Source organism: Leptinotarsa decemlineata, unplaced genomic scaffold, assembly GCF_025532065.1.
Source record: "Leptinotarsa decemlineata unplaced genomic scaffold, Ldec_3_MD MMD2_tig00026299_RagTag_RagTag, whole genome shotgun sequence".
Lineage (NCBI taxonomy): Eukaryota > Metazoa > Arthropoda > Insecta > Coleoptera > Chrysomelidae > Leptinotarsa > Leptinotarsa decemlineata.
In genome coordinates this window covers 697777-716814 of record NW_027412676.1, presented here as the reverse complement: position 1 = coordinate 716814, position 19038 = coordinate 697777, and the positions used below count along the sequence as shown (strand labels likewise).

Sequence of the window (19038 nt, the reverse complement as noted above, 5' to 3'; positions counted from 1 at the left end):
TAAAAGACGAACAATAACTTCTTTTTTGTCATAAAGAAATGCACTGATACCGATAAATCCACATTATTACAAATAATAAAACCCCGAAAGACATATCCTTCGAATCTTTGGAATAATAAATATTTAATGATGATAAATCATCATTACCAACAAATCAAAAGTTTTCATAGGTAGTTCCTGAATAACTCTACGAGAAGCGAACAAGCTCAGATTTTCCAACATCTCAATAGTGAGCTCCAAACTTCACATGTTTGTCTTCATTTAACATTTTTTGTAAATCTTATACACCGTAAGCCTATACCGGATTTTTTTATCATTAGACATTTCTCAAAAATGTATGATTATCTTAGTTCTGCAAAAAGTTTCAGTCCAATGCCGTCAGCTCAAGGTGGTGCACGTCAAAATTCTGCAAAGTGATGAGACAACTCGTGGAATTGGATGAATTTATCTAGAAGTGTTGTAAGACCTTCATGAATTCATATATACTAATTACGATGGGATTTTTCCCAACCAAACACAGTCAAAGAGATGCTTTGAACGAAAAATTTTAGAAAAGATCAGTTTTTCTTGAAAATCACTTTTCATATCAGAAAGAATCATTCATCTAGTCATGTCAAACAAATTAGTTTGTGCACGGGGCTTAAAACTGAGATCTCCATCTATTCTAGAGTTGGGGTTTGAGGCTCCGAGGATCCTTGTACCGTATCGGTTTCGAAATATCAATCGACATTCAACGTTTTCAATAATTATGAACCGTTCAAGATATTTTTGATTGATACTGATGATTAGCTCTGGGAAAATGTGAAATGTAATTTTTAGGGAAGACATTCATTTGATATCTCACGGAAATTTAATTTATCAATTGTTGAGAGTGAAAATTACCATTGTTTTCAGTTGTCGTACAAGAATCTTGACAATTACTGAAATAATTGAGTTTTCAACGAAATTCGATATTTTCAAAATTATTGACTTTTTCAGATTGATTTATGCACTGTTAGGAAACTTTGGTGTACAGCAATGAATATTACTGTAGATTTATCCTAACATCAAATCGTTAACTTTAACACCTCGACACATGTTTCAATCACCAAGTGATCATCTTCAAGAGGAAGATTAAACTGAATATACATACAATGTTGTCCTTATTCAAACCATAGATACCTCTGCTAGGTACCTCCATCTTGTTTGTCTTGAATTATGTTTACAATGTTGCCTTATCTAACGGTCTTAAATTAATTTTACAATGTAGCCTTAGCTATTAGTCAGGTAAATCTGATAATTAAAATATTATTTGAACAAGCTATATAGTATACTATTAGGTATTGGTCCACCATCGTTATTCAACATATCATCATGTTTACTTATTTCTACACAATCGTAGGCATCTAGACGCCTGTTATTGTTAACTTATCTAAATAATCTTAATGAACTGAAGTTTATGGAATGGTTTTGTTGTAAAATATGATGGGCGACTGCTCAATTTTCTGGTCTTCCATATTTTAGGTGTGCTAAGTGTTCCTTATATCTCATTTTAACAGATCTTCTAGTCTGTCCATATTATTTTGAATTGAGGTCCTTACATTTAATTTCGTCAGTTTGAGACTTTTCCGAATCCTCGACTTTGTCGTTTGTATTCCCTATAAAGCTCTGTAATGTATGACTTGTATTAAATACCCCCTTCATACCTAGTTCCAAAGTTCTTCGTGTATTAGTAGTAAGGAACTGGTTTGTATCAGTCGAAATTTCGTTCCTTGTTGACCTAAACTTTTTTTTTTCCTTATAATATCCCCTCGAGAAACCGTTAATGACTCCTTTTTTCTGTATTTTCCGTTATTTTTTCGTGAACCTCCCATGTGCGAGAGGTTCATATACCACCATACCACCAATACACGAAAAACTTTGGACAGATTTTCAAGATATGGAGGTGGTATCTGAAACAAGTCATACACCACAGAGCCATTTAGGGAATCTAGAATTCGAAAAAATACGGAATTTACAAAATTAAATGTAAGGACTGCGATGCAAAATATTATGGACAGACTGAAAATATCTATTGAAATAAGATATAAGGAACACTAAGCACACCTAGAATATGAAAGACCAAAAAAATCTGCAGCATATTGTGCAACATAACCATTTCATTGACTTGGGTCCATTGAGATTAGTTAGACAAGTTAACAACAACAGGCATCTAGATGCCTATAATCTCGTAGGCATCTAGATGCCTACGAGATTGTTGAAATATATTTGCTTTTTGTAATCACTTCAGAAATGTTTTTATGTTATTCATTGGGAACAAATTGAATAAACCCTACTCAGCTTGACATTATTTGATAGATTTCCTTTAGGAATGTAAGAAATAGAATGTAGAAATATTACCAAACTCACTAGAGATGAAATATGAATTTCCAAAAACGTGAAAACAGTGGATGCTGTTATTCAAATAGCGAATCATATCCTTTTGAGTATGTTTGTATGATCATGAGTTACATTTTTTTATTGAAGCATTTCATATTTTTCATTGATCCTCTAATAATAATTTTGAAAGGCAATTTTTCTGTATAGACTTGTGTCTATTTCAAAGGGATTTGAGGTACGTCTTTTGAATTGATTATTTATTTCTGATCAAATAATATTTAAACACCTTTTAACTTGCTAGGAATCGTGTGTTAAATAATAAGACCACAGCGAGTTTAAAATTTTGAGGGTTATCAGTCGCATGCGAACAACAATTGGGCTGGTTAACGAAATAAACCCACTTAAACAGTGTTTTATTGAAAAACTTTTTTTTTCTGATTAAGTGGCTACTGTTTTCATATTTTTACCTTTCTATATATTTGAAATACTTAGTGGCTAAGGATGATGTGCTGATTTCTTCTTTCGTTTCAGAATTCAAGTGAAGTTCCAGCAATTGTGGACAAACAAAAGCAGAATGCAGAACTTGATCAACGATAGTGATTTTTTTTGAAGTTATTTACCAGAATGGCATCTAGTTTTAAAAACTTCATTTGTGTAAAATTACTAATAAATTAATTCATTTGTTGTTGTAATGTTTTTTATAGGCTTCGATTTTATTTCATTTGTTAATTTGCGATTTGTCCAGAATATGTCCCTTTTTTATATATGTTTTGTTATTGAATTTCTGTTATTTGTATAACTGTATGATCTCTCAAAAGTGTGCGGTTGGAATATGATATTTAAGCAAAGATTAGCAAAGAAAATTTAGTTATCTATTACATTTTGTTTTTTATCACATGCTTTTTCAGGATAATATTTATGATTTGCAATTGCTTCAAATAAACCAATCATAATATGTAATGTATTATTTGATCCCGTGGGTTGGGCTACCTATCGGGCGCGTCCCCAGGTGGCGGATAGGGGAACGGCCAGGGGACTGGAGGCCCTATCCGGGAAGCCAATGTGGCCTAACGGACGGGGTTGACGGACTCCTGGTCAGTGGCAGAAATAAGTAGGGTGAGGGGAACTGAAACCCCCCAAAAGCCCTGCAAAACATGCCACCGCGGACCAGCCTACCCAAGCTAAGATGTAAGGAATCGTGTCGACAGCTGAATGGCCGCAGGGTTATATGCGGTTACGAACGATCCCCTTGAGGAACCGGGCGAAACCTCATTGTAACTAGCCTTCCTCTGGTAATGCGGGGCTCTGCTAGAGGTGACCAACCCTTCCCTTGCTACTCGTGGGAACATACATGGACACTAAAGAAAAAAACAAAAAACCAACCAATCCCGAGGCTGGACAGCAATGCTCACCTCAATTTAGGACGGGGGCTGGGGATGAACAGAAATGCTCACCCCAAGCTACCGCTCAGAAAGAGGCTGGACATAGCAGACCACCTCGCGATGCAATGCAAAGGCCAAGGCGTAAGCGAATCAGCGGCGCCGAGGCCAAGAGGAGGAAGAGAGCGAAAGAGGCAGAAGTGGCAGCAACTATGAGTGCACCCTCCACCTCCTCCACTCCATCCTCAACAACAAGGGCACCTCTTGCGGAGGGCGCCAAGAGCTCCGCCTTGAAAAAAGGCAAGGAACCGGCTGCCACAGCAGGAAAGCGCCCTCACGCGAGTACCTCCATGGAGGGAACCCCAAGAAGGTTGAAGAAGCTGCGCAGCGACAGAAATGTCGCTGCACCTTCCAAAACCTTCGTGGAGGCCGCCTTGAGACACCTCAAGGTAGCCATCATAGATGAGACTAACCCGTACGGTAAGGTTACCGCAGAACGAGAGAGTCTCATCAAAAAACAACTGTTGGAGGAGCTGGACAAGATCATCTTCTCCGCCTCCAGCAACAACAGAAAACCGCCCACGTTCAAGTCGTGGACATACTCCGGTGAAATCATCAGAGTGGTCTGCGATGACGACGTGACGCTAGAGTGGCTGAAGAAAGCCACAATGAATATCAAGCCATGGGAGGAGGCATCACTTGCGGTCGTCAGTGTGGATAAGCTCCCGAAGCTTACCAAAGCCTCACTCTGGATCCCGGAGGACGTCCACAAGACGACATCCGGTGAAAAGGAGAGGGTGCTGGGTCGGCTAAAGGCGCAGAATCCTGACCTGAAGGTAGCAAGATGGTGCACCTTCCATCATGAGGTTAAGATGAACCCACAAGGACACCTCTTCGTCTTCGGGATCGGAGAAGATGATATGGCTGTCCTGAAGAAGAAGTCGATGAGGTTAAGCTACGCGTTTACCTCACTGACTATTAGGGCAACAGTAAAAGAAACAGAGGGTACCTCGGAAGACCCTAGGTCCTTGGGAGTTGAACCACCTAAAGTGGATATTAACCCCAAGGCCACCATGGGTCCCGAAAAGGAAATCGAAGCATCTGAACAGATGACATTCGATGACCTGACGGAGGAGGCACCCAAAAACAGCGAGGCCACCTCCCCCTTAGCAGGGGAGCAGATGGACCTCTAAAGGTAACTTTGTATCCAACAACTGTCTCATGGGCAAGGACGTTGGAAAAAAAGTAAAAATAATACAATGCAACCTCCAACACAAAAAGGCGGCAACGGCAACACTATGTCGCCACCTTGATGTATTGGAGGAGGCAATAGCTTTGATCCAGGAGCCCTGGATAATAAAGACCAAAATTACTGGTTTCAGTAGTTTAACTGGTCAAATTTTCAGCTTACCAAGCAACCAGCAACCTAGGACGGCTGTCTACGTTCCTAGGAAATACAGAGCGTTTCCGATGGCACAATTCAGCACCTCAGATCTCACTGCGGTCAAAGTTGAATGTCCAGTTGGGAAAGGCAAATATATGGCGTTGATAATCGCATCGGTGTACCTCCCTTCAGATGCAGCCACCCTACCACCGACCAGAGAAATGGAAGTACTAGTGGACCACTGCCTCAACCAGAGAGTGGAGCTCATATTGGGTTGCGACTCAAACTCTCACCACGTGAGCTGGGGCAGCAAGGATATCAACGCCCGAGGTAAGTCACTATACGAATATATAATACAGAAAGATCTAACAATCTTGAACAGAGGCACGGAGCCAACATTTATTAATGCCCGTAGCCAAACGTTAATAGATATCACGCTCACGACAGCCGAAATATCAAACAAAATCCAAGACTGGCAAGTCTCGGACCATATCTCTATGTCAGACCACCGCTGGCTGACCTATACGATAAGCCAGGATCTCAGGACTACTGTAAAATCCCGTGACCCGAAGAGGACGGATGTAGCTCTCTACAATCGACTCTTAAGAGGAGCTCTGCGGGAAACAGAGGTCCTGACTCCTGGCAACAATGAAGAACTGGAAAGGTACACAGTATCTATCCACAACAAAATAGACACTGCCTATAAGGAATCCTGTCCAATGAGGATGGTTCAAACGCATGGCACAACCAACACATGGTGGTGCCCTGAATTGGAACACCTCAGGAGGACATCGAGAACGACCTTTAACAAGGCAAAACGTACAAGACTCGAAGAGGACTGGGTTATATATCAAGCCAACCTCAGAGAGTTTAAAAAAGTCTGTAGGCGAAAACAAAGAGAAGCCTGGAGAGCCTATTGTGAGGCAGTCGAAGATTTTCCACTAGCTTCTAGGCTACAGAAGGCACTCTCAAATGACCACCATAAGACTATTGGCATCCTGACGAGGGAAAATGGCGACAAAGCCGCCAACCTCCAGGAGAGTGCTGTGATTCTTATGGAAACTCACTTCCCAGGTTCTGTCTTTCCTGGAACGGCGAACTGGACGGATGTATCAATAACACCCTCACAATATGACTGGCAATATGCTAGTACAGTAATTGATGAGGACAAAATAAGATGGGCTATATCGAGCTTTTCCCCCTTCAAGTCACCAGGGCCTGACGGTATAAGACCAGCCCTACTTCAGTGGGGACTGGACACTCTTATGCCACACCTGGTTGGAATATTCAGAGCCTCTCTAGCTCTGAGGTATATTCCCAGTAAGTGGAGAGAAGTAAGAGTAGTATTTATACCCAAACCAGGTAGGATGGACTACACCCTACCAAAAGCATTCCGACCAATTAGTCTCACATCGTTTTTCTTAAAAACCATGGAGAGGCTATGTGAGCGGTACATAAGAGATGAAGTACTTGTTAACAACCCACTTCATCCGAATCAGCATGCATATACCCCGGGAAGGTCTACTGATTCGGCCCTTCACCATGTGGTTGGCAGAATCGAGAGATCATTGGACAACAAAGAATCCACCCTAGGTATATTCATAGATATTGAGGGAGCGTTTGATAAAACAACCTTTCCAACAATTACCCAGCAACTACACTCCAGGAATGTACCCCTGGTAGTAGGAGAATGGATACTCCAGATGCTCTCTAGCAGAGCAATAAGTATTAATGTAGAAGACATCACAGTTAAAGGACTGGTCATGAGGGGATGTCCACAGGGAGGGGTCTTATCACCCCTTCTCTGGAACATAGTTCTGGATACCCTAATTAATCACCTTAACAAAAATGGATTCTACACAATTGCATACGCAGATGACATAGTTATCTTGCAGACTGGCAAATTTGTAAACACACTGTGCGATAGAGCGCAGGATGGGCTCAAATTGATAGAAACATGGTGTAAGGAACACTCACTGTCGATCAATCCCAAGAAGACTGAGATGGTCCTTTTCACCAGGAAAAGAAGTTTAACGGGCTTAAAACCTCCCGAAATCTTCAAAAGCCAACTAAACTTCTCTGAAGAGGTGAAATACCTTGGTATTATCCTCGACAAGAAGCTAACATGGAACTCTCATCTACAGAGTAGAGCAAAAAGAGCATACGTGGCTTATGAGCAATGTCGGAGGACAGTGGGACGCGCATGGGGTCTTTCACCCCGTGTAGTCGCCTGGATCTACACTGCAATAATAAGACCTATGTTAACGTATGGAGCCATTGCATGGGGACCGAAAGTTCTACAAGCAACGGCCATCCAAAAATTATATCAAATACAGCGACTGGCTTGTTTAAACATCACAGGAGCCATGAGAACAACACCAACCGCGGCAATGGAAGTAATCACGGGTCTGACCCCTCTGGATCTGTTCGTTAAGGAGGTTGCGTTAATGGCCATGTTACGATTGCACACGGCTGGTGTGAACCTAGAAGTAGGAATGGGTCAATTGAGGCTGGGCCTGTGGCGGGAAGCGCTTACTGCGCAACCTCTGCTGCAGGCAACAAGTGATGCAATTGAACCCAGGTTTGTGTTTAATAAACCCTACAAAATACAAATTAAGCAGAACACAGAGTCAGATGCTACAAATGCAATACGGATTTATACAGATGGCTCAAAAACCAAAGAAGGTTCAGGATGTGGAGTGTACTCCAGATCACTAAGCCTAAGGATCAAATGGGGAATGGGAAGAAATACCAGCGTGGTACAAACAGAACTGGCTGGTATCTCAATCGCCACAAAAGAAATAACCAAGAAAAGAATTTCGGGCAAAAACATAACAATCTGCACTGATAGCAGACAAGCACTATTAGCCTTGAACAGACACCGTGTTACTTCAGGGCTAGCACTAGAGTGCCACCAAGATTTAGCCAAAGCCTCGGTAGATAATAACATTATCCTGAGGTGGATTAAAGGGCACGAAAGGAGTAAAGGTAATCGCATTGCCGACTCTTTAGCCAAGGAAGCGGCTGGACTAAGAATTTTAGGACCAAGTGGCACCCACGGCCTGATGACTTCGACAATTGCGGAACTAGTCAAATGTTACACCCATGCTCAATCTTTAAAGAGATGGGATGAAATTAAAGGATGTAATCTTGCCAGGATCACCTTGGGCGACCCTGGGAAGCTGGCGCCGAAGAAATATCTGGCGATGACCAGGAAAAATCTACGCCTTACAGTAGGATTTCTGACTGGCCACTGTCAGCTAAGGAAACACCTACATAATATGGGGCTAGTGGACACACCTCTATGCAGGATGTGTGAACAGGAAGATGAGACTGTCAGGCATGTCCTGTGTGAGTGCCCGGAGTTATCGTCAATAAGAGAGTGTGTGTTCGGCGAGTCTTGGCCTACACCTGCCGATATAAAGGAGATGTCTCCCAGCGACCTGTCCACCTTCCTGGAAAGGACAGGATGGACGACGACCTAGGAGGACAACTCCTTGGGAGGATGTACAATGGGTCACATGTGGCCTAAGTGCGTGGGCTTACACTCACCCTCCCTACTCTACAGATACAGATGTATTATTTGATTTCTTTCCTTACCACTTATAATAGCTGTTCATATTACAGATGAGATACTTTGGATTCAAGTAAGTAAATACATCGAAATGAGAGGGACAGTTTATAAACAGAAGCATAACTTCATCTTTGATGAAGTAAATGAGTTAATTTGATTTATACAAATAGAAGCGTTTCAATGAAAAATGCTTCTCTTCAAAGGAAAACAATTAATTTCTCATACGGAGACATTTAAATAATGTTCCAAGTAAATATATCATTCTTTCAAAACCCAAAACAGTTTTGCTTCGATATTAAATTTTGCTCAGACTAAAGAATGCATACTTACTTCTCTTGAGCTAATGTGCTATTGCTTGAGCTATGTATGCACAATCTTGGTGGAATGTTTTTTTTACTTAAAAGAAGCGTTTATTCAATCCATTTGAAATAATGATTCAAATTAAACTTGAGATAATATGTTTTTCAGTTTAAAAAAATATTTCTTCATGAATATAGGAGAGCAAGATTTCTTTAAATCGAGATGATGTTCTTCACTAAAACAAATATTGTGGAAATAGGTGGGATGCTTTGCAATGGTTTCCGTCATGATTTCGCAGAAGTCTGTTCTTCGATCAGGGCCACCTTCAGTTAATTGGTGTACCATTTTAATTGTGTATGGATGATACCTATTCCTCTCCAAAAGTCTCCACACAGTAGATGGAGACACCTCACAAACATTCTCGACAGAATAAGTAGACTGTTTGGGATTTACTACCATCTCACCAATTATTTGCACTTGCTGTTCTTCCGGAATTGACAAGGTTATCTGTCAATTCCGGGGCTTTTTATTATGTACACTACCGGTAGTTGTGAATTTGGATACAAGTTCCCTTAAATATTTTCTTCAGATAGGAAGATTCTGAAAACGTTCAATGAAAATCCTTTCGGTGATAGTTACGCGTCGCACCGTAATTAAAAATCGCTTCAATTTTTTCCTCCAATAAACAAAATTCACCATTTTAGAGATTGTTGACGTGATACCTTTCTACTTGTGAAACCGAAAACCAAATGAGAATATTCTAACTGAACAATGATGTTCATTGTTGTACTGGCATTTTTTGTCGTTTTTATACACAAAAAATTACTTAACAAACCTTATCGGATTGTTGGAATTGTAGATAAAAAGGAATATTTCTAGAAATATCGATATTGATGTGTTTGTCTTCAGGAAATTATTAAATGTTCCGCTATTTTGTAGTAGGTGAAGATATTGACTTCATATTCTAGGGTTGCGAAATATTTGTCAAAAGCTTCGAAATGATGTGTCACAAGACTCCCCTTCCTTTTTAATTTTTTTTCCAGATGACGCCTAGTCGCCATATTGAAAGTTTAATCTGTCAATTTCACTTCAAAATAAAATATTCATGCATTAATTTCAATATTCCAAATTTCAGTTTTTTGAGTTGACTCGTTCAAAAAATAAAAGAGGGGGGACAATAAAGAAATGCACTGTATTTGAGGTTTCGAATAAATTCAAAATTGTGTAAATAAAACGGAAAGTAGAAATCACCGGTTTTCAAAAAGTATTCATCGAAAAAATCGAGTCTTTCTACTTCTTCCCCAACTTTGCAATATAATCAATGATGATAAATGTGTCAATTTCAACAAAAAAAAATGGAATATTATAAACTGCTGAACATGGAAACTAAAACTATTCGAAGTAAACTACGGGGCCATTGTAGATACAAGTTTCAAACATAAACTCACATTTATTATGATAACGAAAATACCAGTACACCTTTAATTATGTTAATTTTCTGAAAACGTACAGGGACACTGATATCTGGTAGTTTTTCTGATAATTGCGGAATTATTATTGAAAAAATTGCAATAACTAACTTGTATCACATATAAATATTTCTGTTAGCCTTTGTAATTCCACCCTAACTTCATTATACGATTTTATCAATAGAAGTTTTCGGAAAACTTGTGACGTCACTCATCGCCGTAGTCGAGAAATGGACTGTTTCATAGTTGTTTTCAGATTCTGACAACGACTCATCATTTTTCACGAGATGCTTTCACGAACTTTCATAATGACCATTTTCAGGCTGTCGAAAATCCCCACGTTATTATAGAAAGTCATTTTTAGCAATAATTTTCGCTAAACATTTGGGTAGAAATACCAATCATTTCTACCCAAACGACTACATAATTGGTCCATTTACCCATTTTGTTAAAACTGTCGGCACTTGTAAAAGCCAACATGTGGTTCATGGACGACGGGGCTCCAGCTCATTTTACTGTTCTTGCTCTTCAGCATCTCGACATCACTATCATAATCGCTGGATTCGACGTGCAGGACCTCAAAATTGGATAGCTCGAAGTCCTGATATGAATCCTATAGATTCAAATTTATGGGGCATCTGAAGGCTCTCGTTTATAAAACTTTTGTACTAGATGTGAATGACTTGAGGAATCGAATAATTGACAAATATAATTTGAAAAGGTATTTTTGAACATATCAAACAATCAATAATAAATCAATTGCAGTCGAGTATTTTATCAGTAGGTGGACATTTCGCTCATTCACTCCGAGGTAGAAATCGTTAATTATTTATTTTTGGTTTTTATTTCATGTTGTCCATGAAAAGTTTTCAATAGTGATTTTTTTCTCGAAAGAAAACGTGACATGAAGAAAAAACAAACGATGAAAAAGTTGTATTTTTAGTGTCTCAATCTTAAAACTTAAAAAGCTACAAAAATTCAGTGGAGTTCTTTTCTTTCTCAATATTGTCGTTTTGTATTGGTGTTGTCTCGGAAATTTGGTTGTTGCAATGTTTTTTATTTTTTTTTTCAATATACATCTAATATGTCTGATTATTTTTGAAATAGTAATATTTTTAACACGAAGAATCTAATTTTTGATCTCTGAAGATGGATTCAATTACATTTGAAACGTCTGCAAGAAACGTTTCTTCAAGATAATAATAATATTGAAAATAATATTCAAGATGTATGAAAAACTTCAAAAAAAAACAGCTCCAGATCAAAAACTTTTAATTGCTGATAGTAGTAGTATTATAGAGAAAAAATGTATCTGCAGCATACTTCATTCTTGGAGACAGTAATGGATCAATATAACAAATCTATCTATATGAAGCAACGTGGAGAATGGCTATAAATTTGTCGATTTTCGAGCCTATTTTTCATTCAAGGTTAGAAATCTTTGACACTCAAAAGTTTCGATTTTTGATAAACAGAACATATAAACCTATTCTGAATTCTCTTGAAAGAGACCATCACAAATTTACCAGAAATGGATATGTTAAAAGTAGAATCTATCAAAATGAATTATCACATGTTGAAAAAATCAGTCTAGTGATGATTTCAATAAATTCTTCAAAAAAAGATCGCACATCAAACAACCTATATGAGTAGATGTGATGAATATGAATATAGAAAAAATATACCAATTCAATTGGTAGAAATATGAAACTCCAAACTGGAGCAGTTCATGGGTGAAATTTCACCTTTTATTTTTGCTCCATGAAACATACATTTGTGGTGAAAAAAGTATATCGATGTTTCTTATCCAAATTGCATGTTATCTACCATTCATTTTATGGTACCCAAATTGTCAGTATGATATTTCACAAGTTCAAATTGGAAATTGTAAAATTTCGAAGTTATAATTTTTCCACTTATATAATGCGATAGCTGATAACATTTTGCACCATTACATTTGGTCTATCTACTCGTATATAGTGAAATAATGAATTTAGTGATAGAATAGTACACTCACGAGTGCAAATAATGACCATTTTTTTTCAATATTGACAGTGATAGTACTACCATATGAACCTATCAAAATTGAATCAGTAATTTAAAAACTTTATAGTTGATCCACCAACTCTTCATATTGATTCTTCAGGAAAAAACTTCTCTCAACCCGCGGTACCTTTTATGTGAGGGAAATTAATGAATACTGAGGCGATAGTTCTGAATCCAAAAATACTGAGGATTTACACAAAATAATTAACACCAGAGAGCAGTGCTTGTTCAAGATTTATTCTATGTCATATATTTCAATTCTACTTTCATCCAGAAACTAGGATAAAATCATAAAAAAGTTCCATTCAGGTTGTTGTGTTTTTGAATCTCTTCCGCAAAACATGGCCATTGAAAAACCTGTCAAAATTGTCACATTGTATACGTTGATTTTTCTCTATACGGTAGTGTCTCTTCAACACCTGCAATAAAGAAAAATATGTGGTTTGAGAATTGTAATACCAGTATCTGTTGTTTTAAATCATGTTGTTGAAATATTCATATTGACGATTTAAAATTATAGATAGTGCACAGTATCTCTAGTAAACAAATTCATTCACCTGTGTGACAAAATTAGTTCAAGATGACAAACATTGAGAAATTGATAAGATACTGAATAAGAATTGGAGCGATAGACAATATCAGAATAACGCAATAAGTTCACTATGGTCTCTTACAAATCAATAAAAAGTGTTCGGTCTCAAAATCTTGCTATCCAAATTATTATGTCCTTCAAGTGAATCTTTATTTTACGCTATTTAGCCTAGAGTTGCCAACTCTAAAATTTGTATAACAAAAAATATTGTTTTATGACATTATTTTCATTTTATGTATTGTTAACTAATCTTGTTAGAGTTATTTGATTTTTCATTATCACCATTGGGGTTTTCCAGTAGTTCTTCTAATGTACGGGTCGTTTCCAATCCACTTATCCTCATAAAATTCAATATTCTCGAATATCTTTTCTCGAGCAACCTGTACATTTGAGTCTATTTCACGTAAATACTGTAAGCTACAAATAGCTACATTTTTAATTCCTTAATTGTTCCTTGTATTCCTTACCTTGGGAATTACCTGCTATCATGACCTCTCCTACCTATGTTAATCCAAACGTCTGTCTATTACTATAATGACGAATCTGAAACCCTTTCTCTGACTACCAATGAGAAGCATTGCATTTTGTAAAATCATTCATTTTCAAACGTTGTAAGAGTACGGTAAGAATTAAATCTTGCCTTGTCTACAGTATCTTAACTCTTCACAAGAGTTATTGTAATTCTTGTGTGCATTAGGCATTCAATTGATAAAATAATCATGGGTCAAAATAAAAAATCTATGCAATAATGCAATATTGACACAATTTTTTGAATTCTATATATATATTTTCATATCATCTATGCTTCTATAGAATTTCCAGAATATTATTAACATAGTTGAATAAGCAATAAATAACTTTTACTATTCGTCAAGAAATATAAAGAATTGGCATGATATTATACATTATGTTCGGGTAGAGAATGTTTAGAACTATCAACATAGTCAAAGTCCTTTTTGATTGTTTGAGCATTAAAATGATTTCCATTAACGGAAGTACCAATATACCAGGCAATCAGCCTTATTCAGGTGCACCTTGAATATTGTATATTGAATTGAATATTGCAAAGTATGGCGAATTTCTATTCAGGTGTTTGTCGAAAAACATATTGAATGTTGATTATTGAAAAATTCTCGACTATTGAATATTTTTCAATTTTTCTTATTCAGGTGACCCAAAACTTCCAACAACAGTTTTCCAAGTTCCATATATCATAAGCAAATGATTAAGGAACTGTTTATAAAGTTGTATCTTGAAATATTGAATATTGTTTATAGGTTATATAGGTATTTATAATCAACTAGTCTACTTTTTTAGAGAGAAAAATGGGCGATTTATTAAATTTTCCTCTTTTAATTGCAGCATTGCAAAACGAAGAAGAAAGGTAAAAAGTAAAAACAACAGGAATATATAAATAATTTTTTCTGTAGGCATTTACAAAACATATTTTCAGACTTGAGCACAACCTGAGGAAAAAAAATGTAAGAAATACATCAGATCCTCTTAATCTGCCTGAAATCGTTTTCAAATCTGTGTATAGAGTCAACAAAGATACAGCAAGGTACCTAATAGATGAAATTGAACCATTTATAGGCGACCCAGAAAGAAATGAATTCAAAATTCCAAAATCCCAAATTATTCTACGTGCCCTACATTTTTATGCCCAAGGGACATATCAAAAATCCACAGGACAAGATATGAATTGTCCCATGAGTCAATCTTTCGTTAGCAGGTGCATCGGCATAATTACTGAAATCCTAAATGAACACTTTGGATATAAGGTTCATTTTCCTCAAACAGATGAAGAAAAAAATGAGGAAAAAGTTAAGTTTTTCAACAACTTCAATGCATTTCCAGGTTGGTTATTGCTTAAATATTAACTAGCTGTTCTTTATTATAATTGTTTAAATTTCAAATTGGCCCCTTTGAATAATATATTGTTTTTTATTGAAGGCATCATTGGAGTTGTAGATGGAACTCACGTAAAAATAGTAGCACCACCTGCTGATGATCAAAATTTTCCGGCGATTCTCTTCTACAATCGTAAAGGCTTTTACAGCCTCAATGTTCAAATCATTTGTTCTGCAGATTATAAGATTCTTGCGCTTAATTCCAGATATCCAGGGAGTGTGCATGATTCAGCAGTATGGAGCACAAGTTTACCCAGGCTTCATTTAATGCAACAATTTAGAAATGGAGACAGATCCTCCTGGTTATTGGGAGATAGTGGATATCCCTTAGAACCTTGGCTTATTACTCCTGTCATAGGAGATATGACTGAGCAGGAAAGAAGATTCAACATTCGTTTCAAAAGAATAAGAAATATAATTGAGCGAGTTATTGGCATCTTCAAATCCAGATTTAGATGCTGCTTTGGTCACAGAGCCCTACATTATGCCCCATTGAAAGCAGCAAAAATTGTAAATGCTTGTGCTATTCTTCACAATATATTGCTGGAAAGGGAGGACTTTTTTGAAGAAGAGAATTCGGAGGATGATGCACCTATTCCAGATCAGCCAATCAATTTTGATGATCTGAATATAAGTCAGAATTATTTTAATGAAGGTGTACGCACCAGAAACAGGATAATCAATATGTATTTTTGATTTTTTGTCACTATAAAATATACTCAACATTTCGAAATAGATTTTTATTTAAATAATGTTTACATTTGATATTCATTCCTTTCAACTCAAAGAAAAATATCTTTCCATAGCATCTACAACTTTTTGAATGGCTATAGTTAATTCGTCCATGCTATTCTCCAACTTGTTGCTTGTAGCTTTCAACAAATTCAAAACTGTCTTATATTTTTTCGTACTTCTTTGTTTCCTGGTGTAGCACCATTTTACAACTTTTTTTGTTGTAGGTTGCTTGAGCTTCATCATATGTCCAAGTTCCTAAAATCATGGTGTGGTAATATTTAATAGTGCTTCAAGGCTACATACCTTTTGTTTTAAAAACCCTAGCTCGGGAACTAACATCCCCTCAATACACAGCACACTCAGAATGGCTAACAGTTTTTTTTCAAGCTCAGTTAATATTATTGGAATTGGCAAACCACCACCTGTGAGATGCTGATCAATGTAAATATCCCTGGCTTTCCTTTTCACATAATTTTTCCATCTCCAAAATGCCTCTTGCCATTCTTATTTCTTTTTGCAAGCGCCACCAGGCACCTTGTTCAATTCTTCACATAATTCGGTGAAGTCTTTGTTCCTATTTTCCAAGAATTGTATGTACAATGCATACTGTTTGTAAACCAATTTTTTTGACTCTAAAAAGATTGCCTTCTGTTACAAAAAGTAAATACAGAAAAATTACTAATAGTATAGTTATAAAATTTATTATGATACCTACATGAAATTCAACAAAAAATAATCTTTAAAAATTTTATAAAACAACAAAAAACACATTTTTATTAAATAAAAGTCAAACTCCCTCCCTAATCTAAAAAAAAACAATCTTCTCATTATGTACTAAAGCAAAATATTGAATATTTTTTTAAATATTTCATTCTTGGTCAATGATAACTGTGTTTTCAATGTTATTTTCCACTATATCACAATATCTATTGATGGCATTTGCAACCTCTAAAATTGCAAGGCTTATATCAAACAGTTTTCCTCCTAGAATGTTTACCGCATTTTCATATGTCTGACAAAGAATATCACCAGTTCTTGTTCTTCTGAGTTCTATAATACAAACAAAAAATAAGTTAACTGAATGAGCATAGCTTAAAGCTGTTCTTTCAAAATTCATTTTAATTGCATTCATTCTTATCTTTACAGATGTTAAATTCAACTTACTGCTCCTTTTATTTTTAACTGGTTGGTTTTCAGGGGATGAAGCAGGTTTTGTTTCCTCATCTGATTGCTCTCTTTCTTCAGAGTGCTAAAATTAATATAATGTATATCGTAAAAGAGATTTAGAGTTGAAGAAATGGCTTTTAAGATGAATATACCTACCACAGTACTCACTAGAGTATATGAAGTACCTGGCTGCTTTGTTGTCGTTTTCGTTGAAGAACAACTCGGGTTAAGACCTAGTTCACCCAAGTCGAGCTCTGTTACTGCTCCTTGGCCAGTCAGCTTAATTATTTCAGCCTCAAGCTCAAATAGAGCTTTGCTTTCCCTAGCCTTTTTTCGGCAGACGCCTTTCCACTCTGTGAAAACCTTAAAATACAAGCATTTATAATTTTTAAATTTTCACCTACCTATAGGCAGTATCAATATAATTTAACAGAAACTACGAAAATTCAGAATTTTGTCTTGATAGGTATTATATAGTTTCATTTAACATTTTCTTATGCCAGTTTACTTACCTTTTTCCAGCCATTCGTATCTCTAATAGGACCATCTCCACAGGAATTCAATTCTTGAGTCAAATTCCTCCAGAGAGCTTCCATGTCCTCCGGATTATTCGAAGGACTCCATTTTCCCGTTAGTAATATTTTATGTGATTTTATATAGTCTATATAAATTTTAAATTGTTTTTTAGAAGTTCTCTTTCTTTCCATTGTCTATTGTTTCGTACAAATAATAGAATGAATAAATCCCATCCCAAATCAACCTTCAAAACTCAATAATAAACGAACTACTCTGTCAAAAATTAGTAATTTGTTCGAATTTCCTTTGTTGCCAAGTCTAAAAATTCAATTCAATAACAGTGTTTCAACATTCAAGAAAGCGACTTTCAAGAGTGACACATGAATACACATACTTATTGTTATTGAAAAGTTCCAATATGCAATGTTGAAAAATATTCAATATTCAAGTGAACACCTGAATAAGGCCCAATGTCCGCTAGTACCTAAGTATTTAATAGATGAATCAACTAAATTCTCATCATGAATCGATATAATTTGGATTATTCCAAGAGCAATTACCCAGAAGTTCCAAATAGATGCGTCTCAAGACAACAGGTTAACTGGATATAAGATGAATTTCAGTAATATTCTAATATTATCAAAATAGAGGTTCTTTCTCGAGATGACTTTCATTGCACAGTCTGATCAATTTTGAATGGAAAACATAGTTTAATCATTTGAGTGATATTTACTCCTTTCTTTAGATGAGAATTTTCATACCTCTGATAGAATTATGATCGAATTCTTTGAATTTTAGTAAATTCTGTTGTTCCTTCATAGAAAAACAATTAACAATGGTGATGAACATTCAAAATAATTTCTCTCCTTCTCATCATGACTGATTTGCAGAAAAACATTCTGATGGTTTTGTGTATTTTATGGTTCAGTATTTGACCTAATGAAATTAATCGTGCCAGCCGTTCTTACATTTTAATTTTTTTTCATAACGACTGTGGTAATTTGAAAATTTTGGGTTTCTTGACTTTTAATAATTAGTAAATGTTCTTGACATGTTTATCCCTATAGACAACATGGGTTTTCCACGCCATGTTCATTGTGAATTTGATGAATACCTTTTGCGAACCAATCTGTAAAATGTTCCGAAAGAGAGAAAATATATCCCAAACAACGTTTGATTTTTCCAAATCAGCTGTAGAACATTTATTCTATTCATTTCCCAATATAGATTATCATTCACTGTAATTAAAGTTTTCAACATAGCAAAGGATATAAAAATTCCAAATGAGAATAATTAAGTTATCAAATGATAATAACTGAAGTTTTTTCCCAATATCAAACCATTTTTCTAACACCTCGTAACGTGTTTCGATCACCAAATGATCATCTTCAAGAGGAAGATTGATAAAGTTATTGAGAAACTTGAATCGAAACTGGAAATTTCTAAACCTGATTTAGAAAAATCAAACATTGCTCATAATATACCTTCCAATGATTGTAAATCAAATTATATTGTAACAATTTTAGAAAATTATCAGGTAGAAAAACCTCAAATTGAAGAAAGTTTTGGGCGGAACTGGACACAAAATCAAATTCGATGGAGCAAAAG

General features: G+C 36.2%; 3 protein-coding genes across 7 annotated transcripts in view; 1 reads left to right on the top strand and 2 right to left on the bottom strand.

The window, feature by feature from the left end:
* The window catches only part of LOC111508472 (apolipoprotein D), a 44822-nt gene extending 41510 nt beyond the window's left edge, over positions 1-3312 (top strand). For both annotated transcript variants that reach the window (XM_074180660.1, XM_074180662.1), the window contains exon 5: positions 2890-3312. In XM_074180660.1, the coding sequence (XP_074036761.1) occupies positions 2890-2955 (66 nt within the window). In that variant the 3' untranslated portion in view covers positions 2956-3312. The remainder of the gene's footprint in view (positions 1-2889) is intronic.
* Positions 3313-12731: 9419 nt separating this feature from the next.
* The window catches only part of LOC111512334 (uncharacterized), a 236630-nt gene continuing 230323 nt past the window's right edge, over positions 12732-19038 (bottom strand). For all 4 annotated transcript variants that reach the window (XR_012466890.1, XR_012466889.1, XM_074180666.1 and 1 more), the window contains one exon: positions 12732-12929. Coding sequence is in view for 2 of the 4 variants with exons in the window: in XM_074180666.1 (XP_074036767.1) it covers positions 12880-12929 (50 nt within the window). In the remaining 2 variants the exon portion in view is untranslated. The remainder of the gene's footprint in view (positions 12930-19038) is intronic.
* Positions 15738-17896, bottom strand: LOC141484941 (uncharacterized). The gene is made up of 4 exons (XM_074180668.1): positions 17427-17896; positions 17071-17277; positions 16912-16996; positions 15738-16797 (listed from the first exon to the last, which is right to left on the bottom strand). The coding sequence occupies exons 1-4, from the start codon at positions 17619-17621 to the stop codon at positions 16616-16618; spliced, it is 669 nt and encodes a 222-aa protein (XP_074036769.1). The 5' UTR covers positions 17622-17896; the 3' UTR covers positions 15738-16615.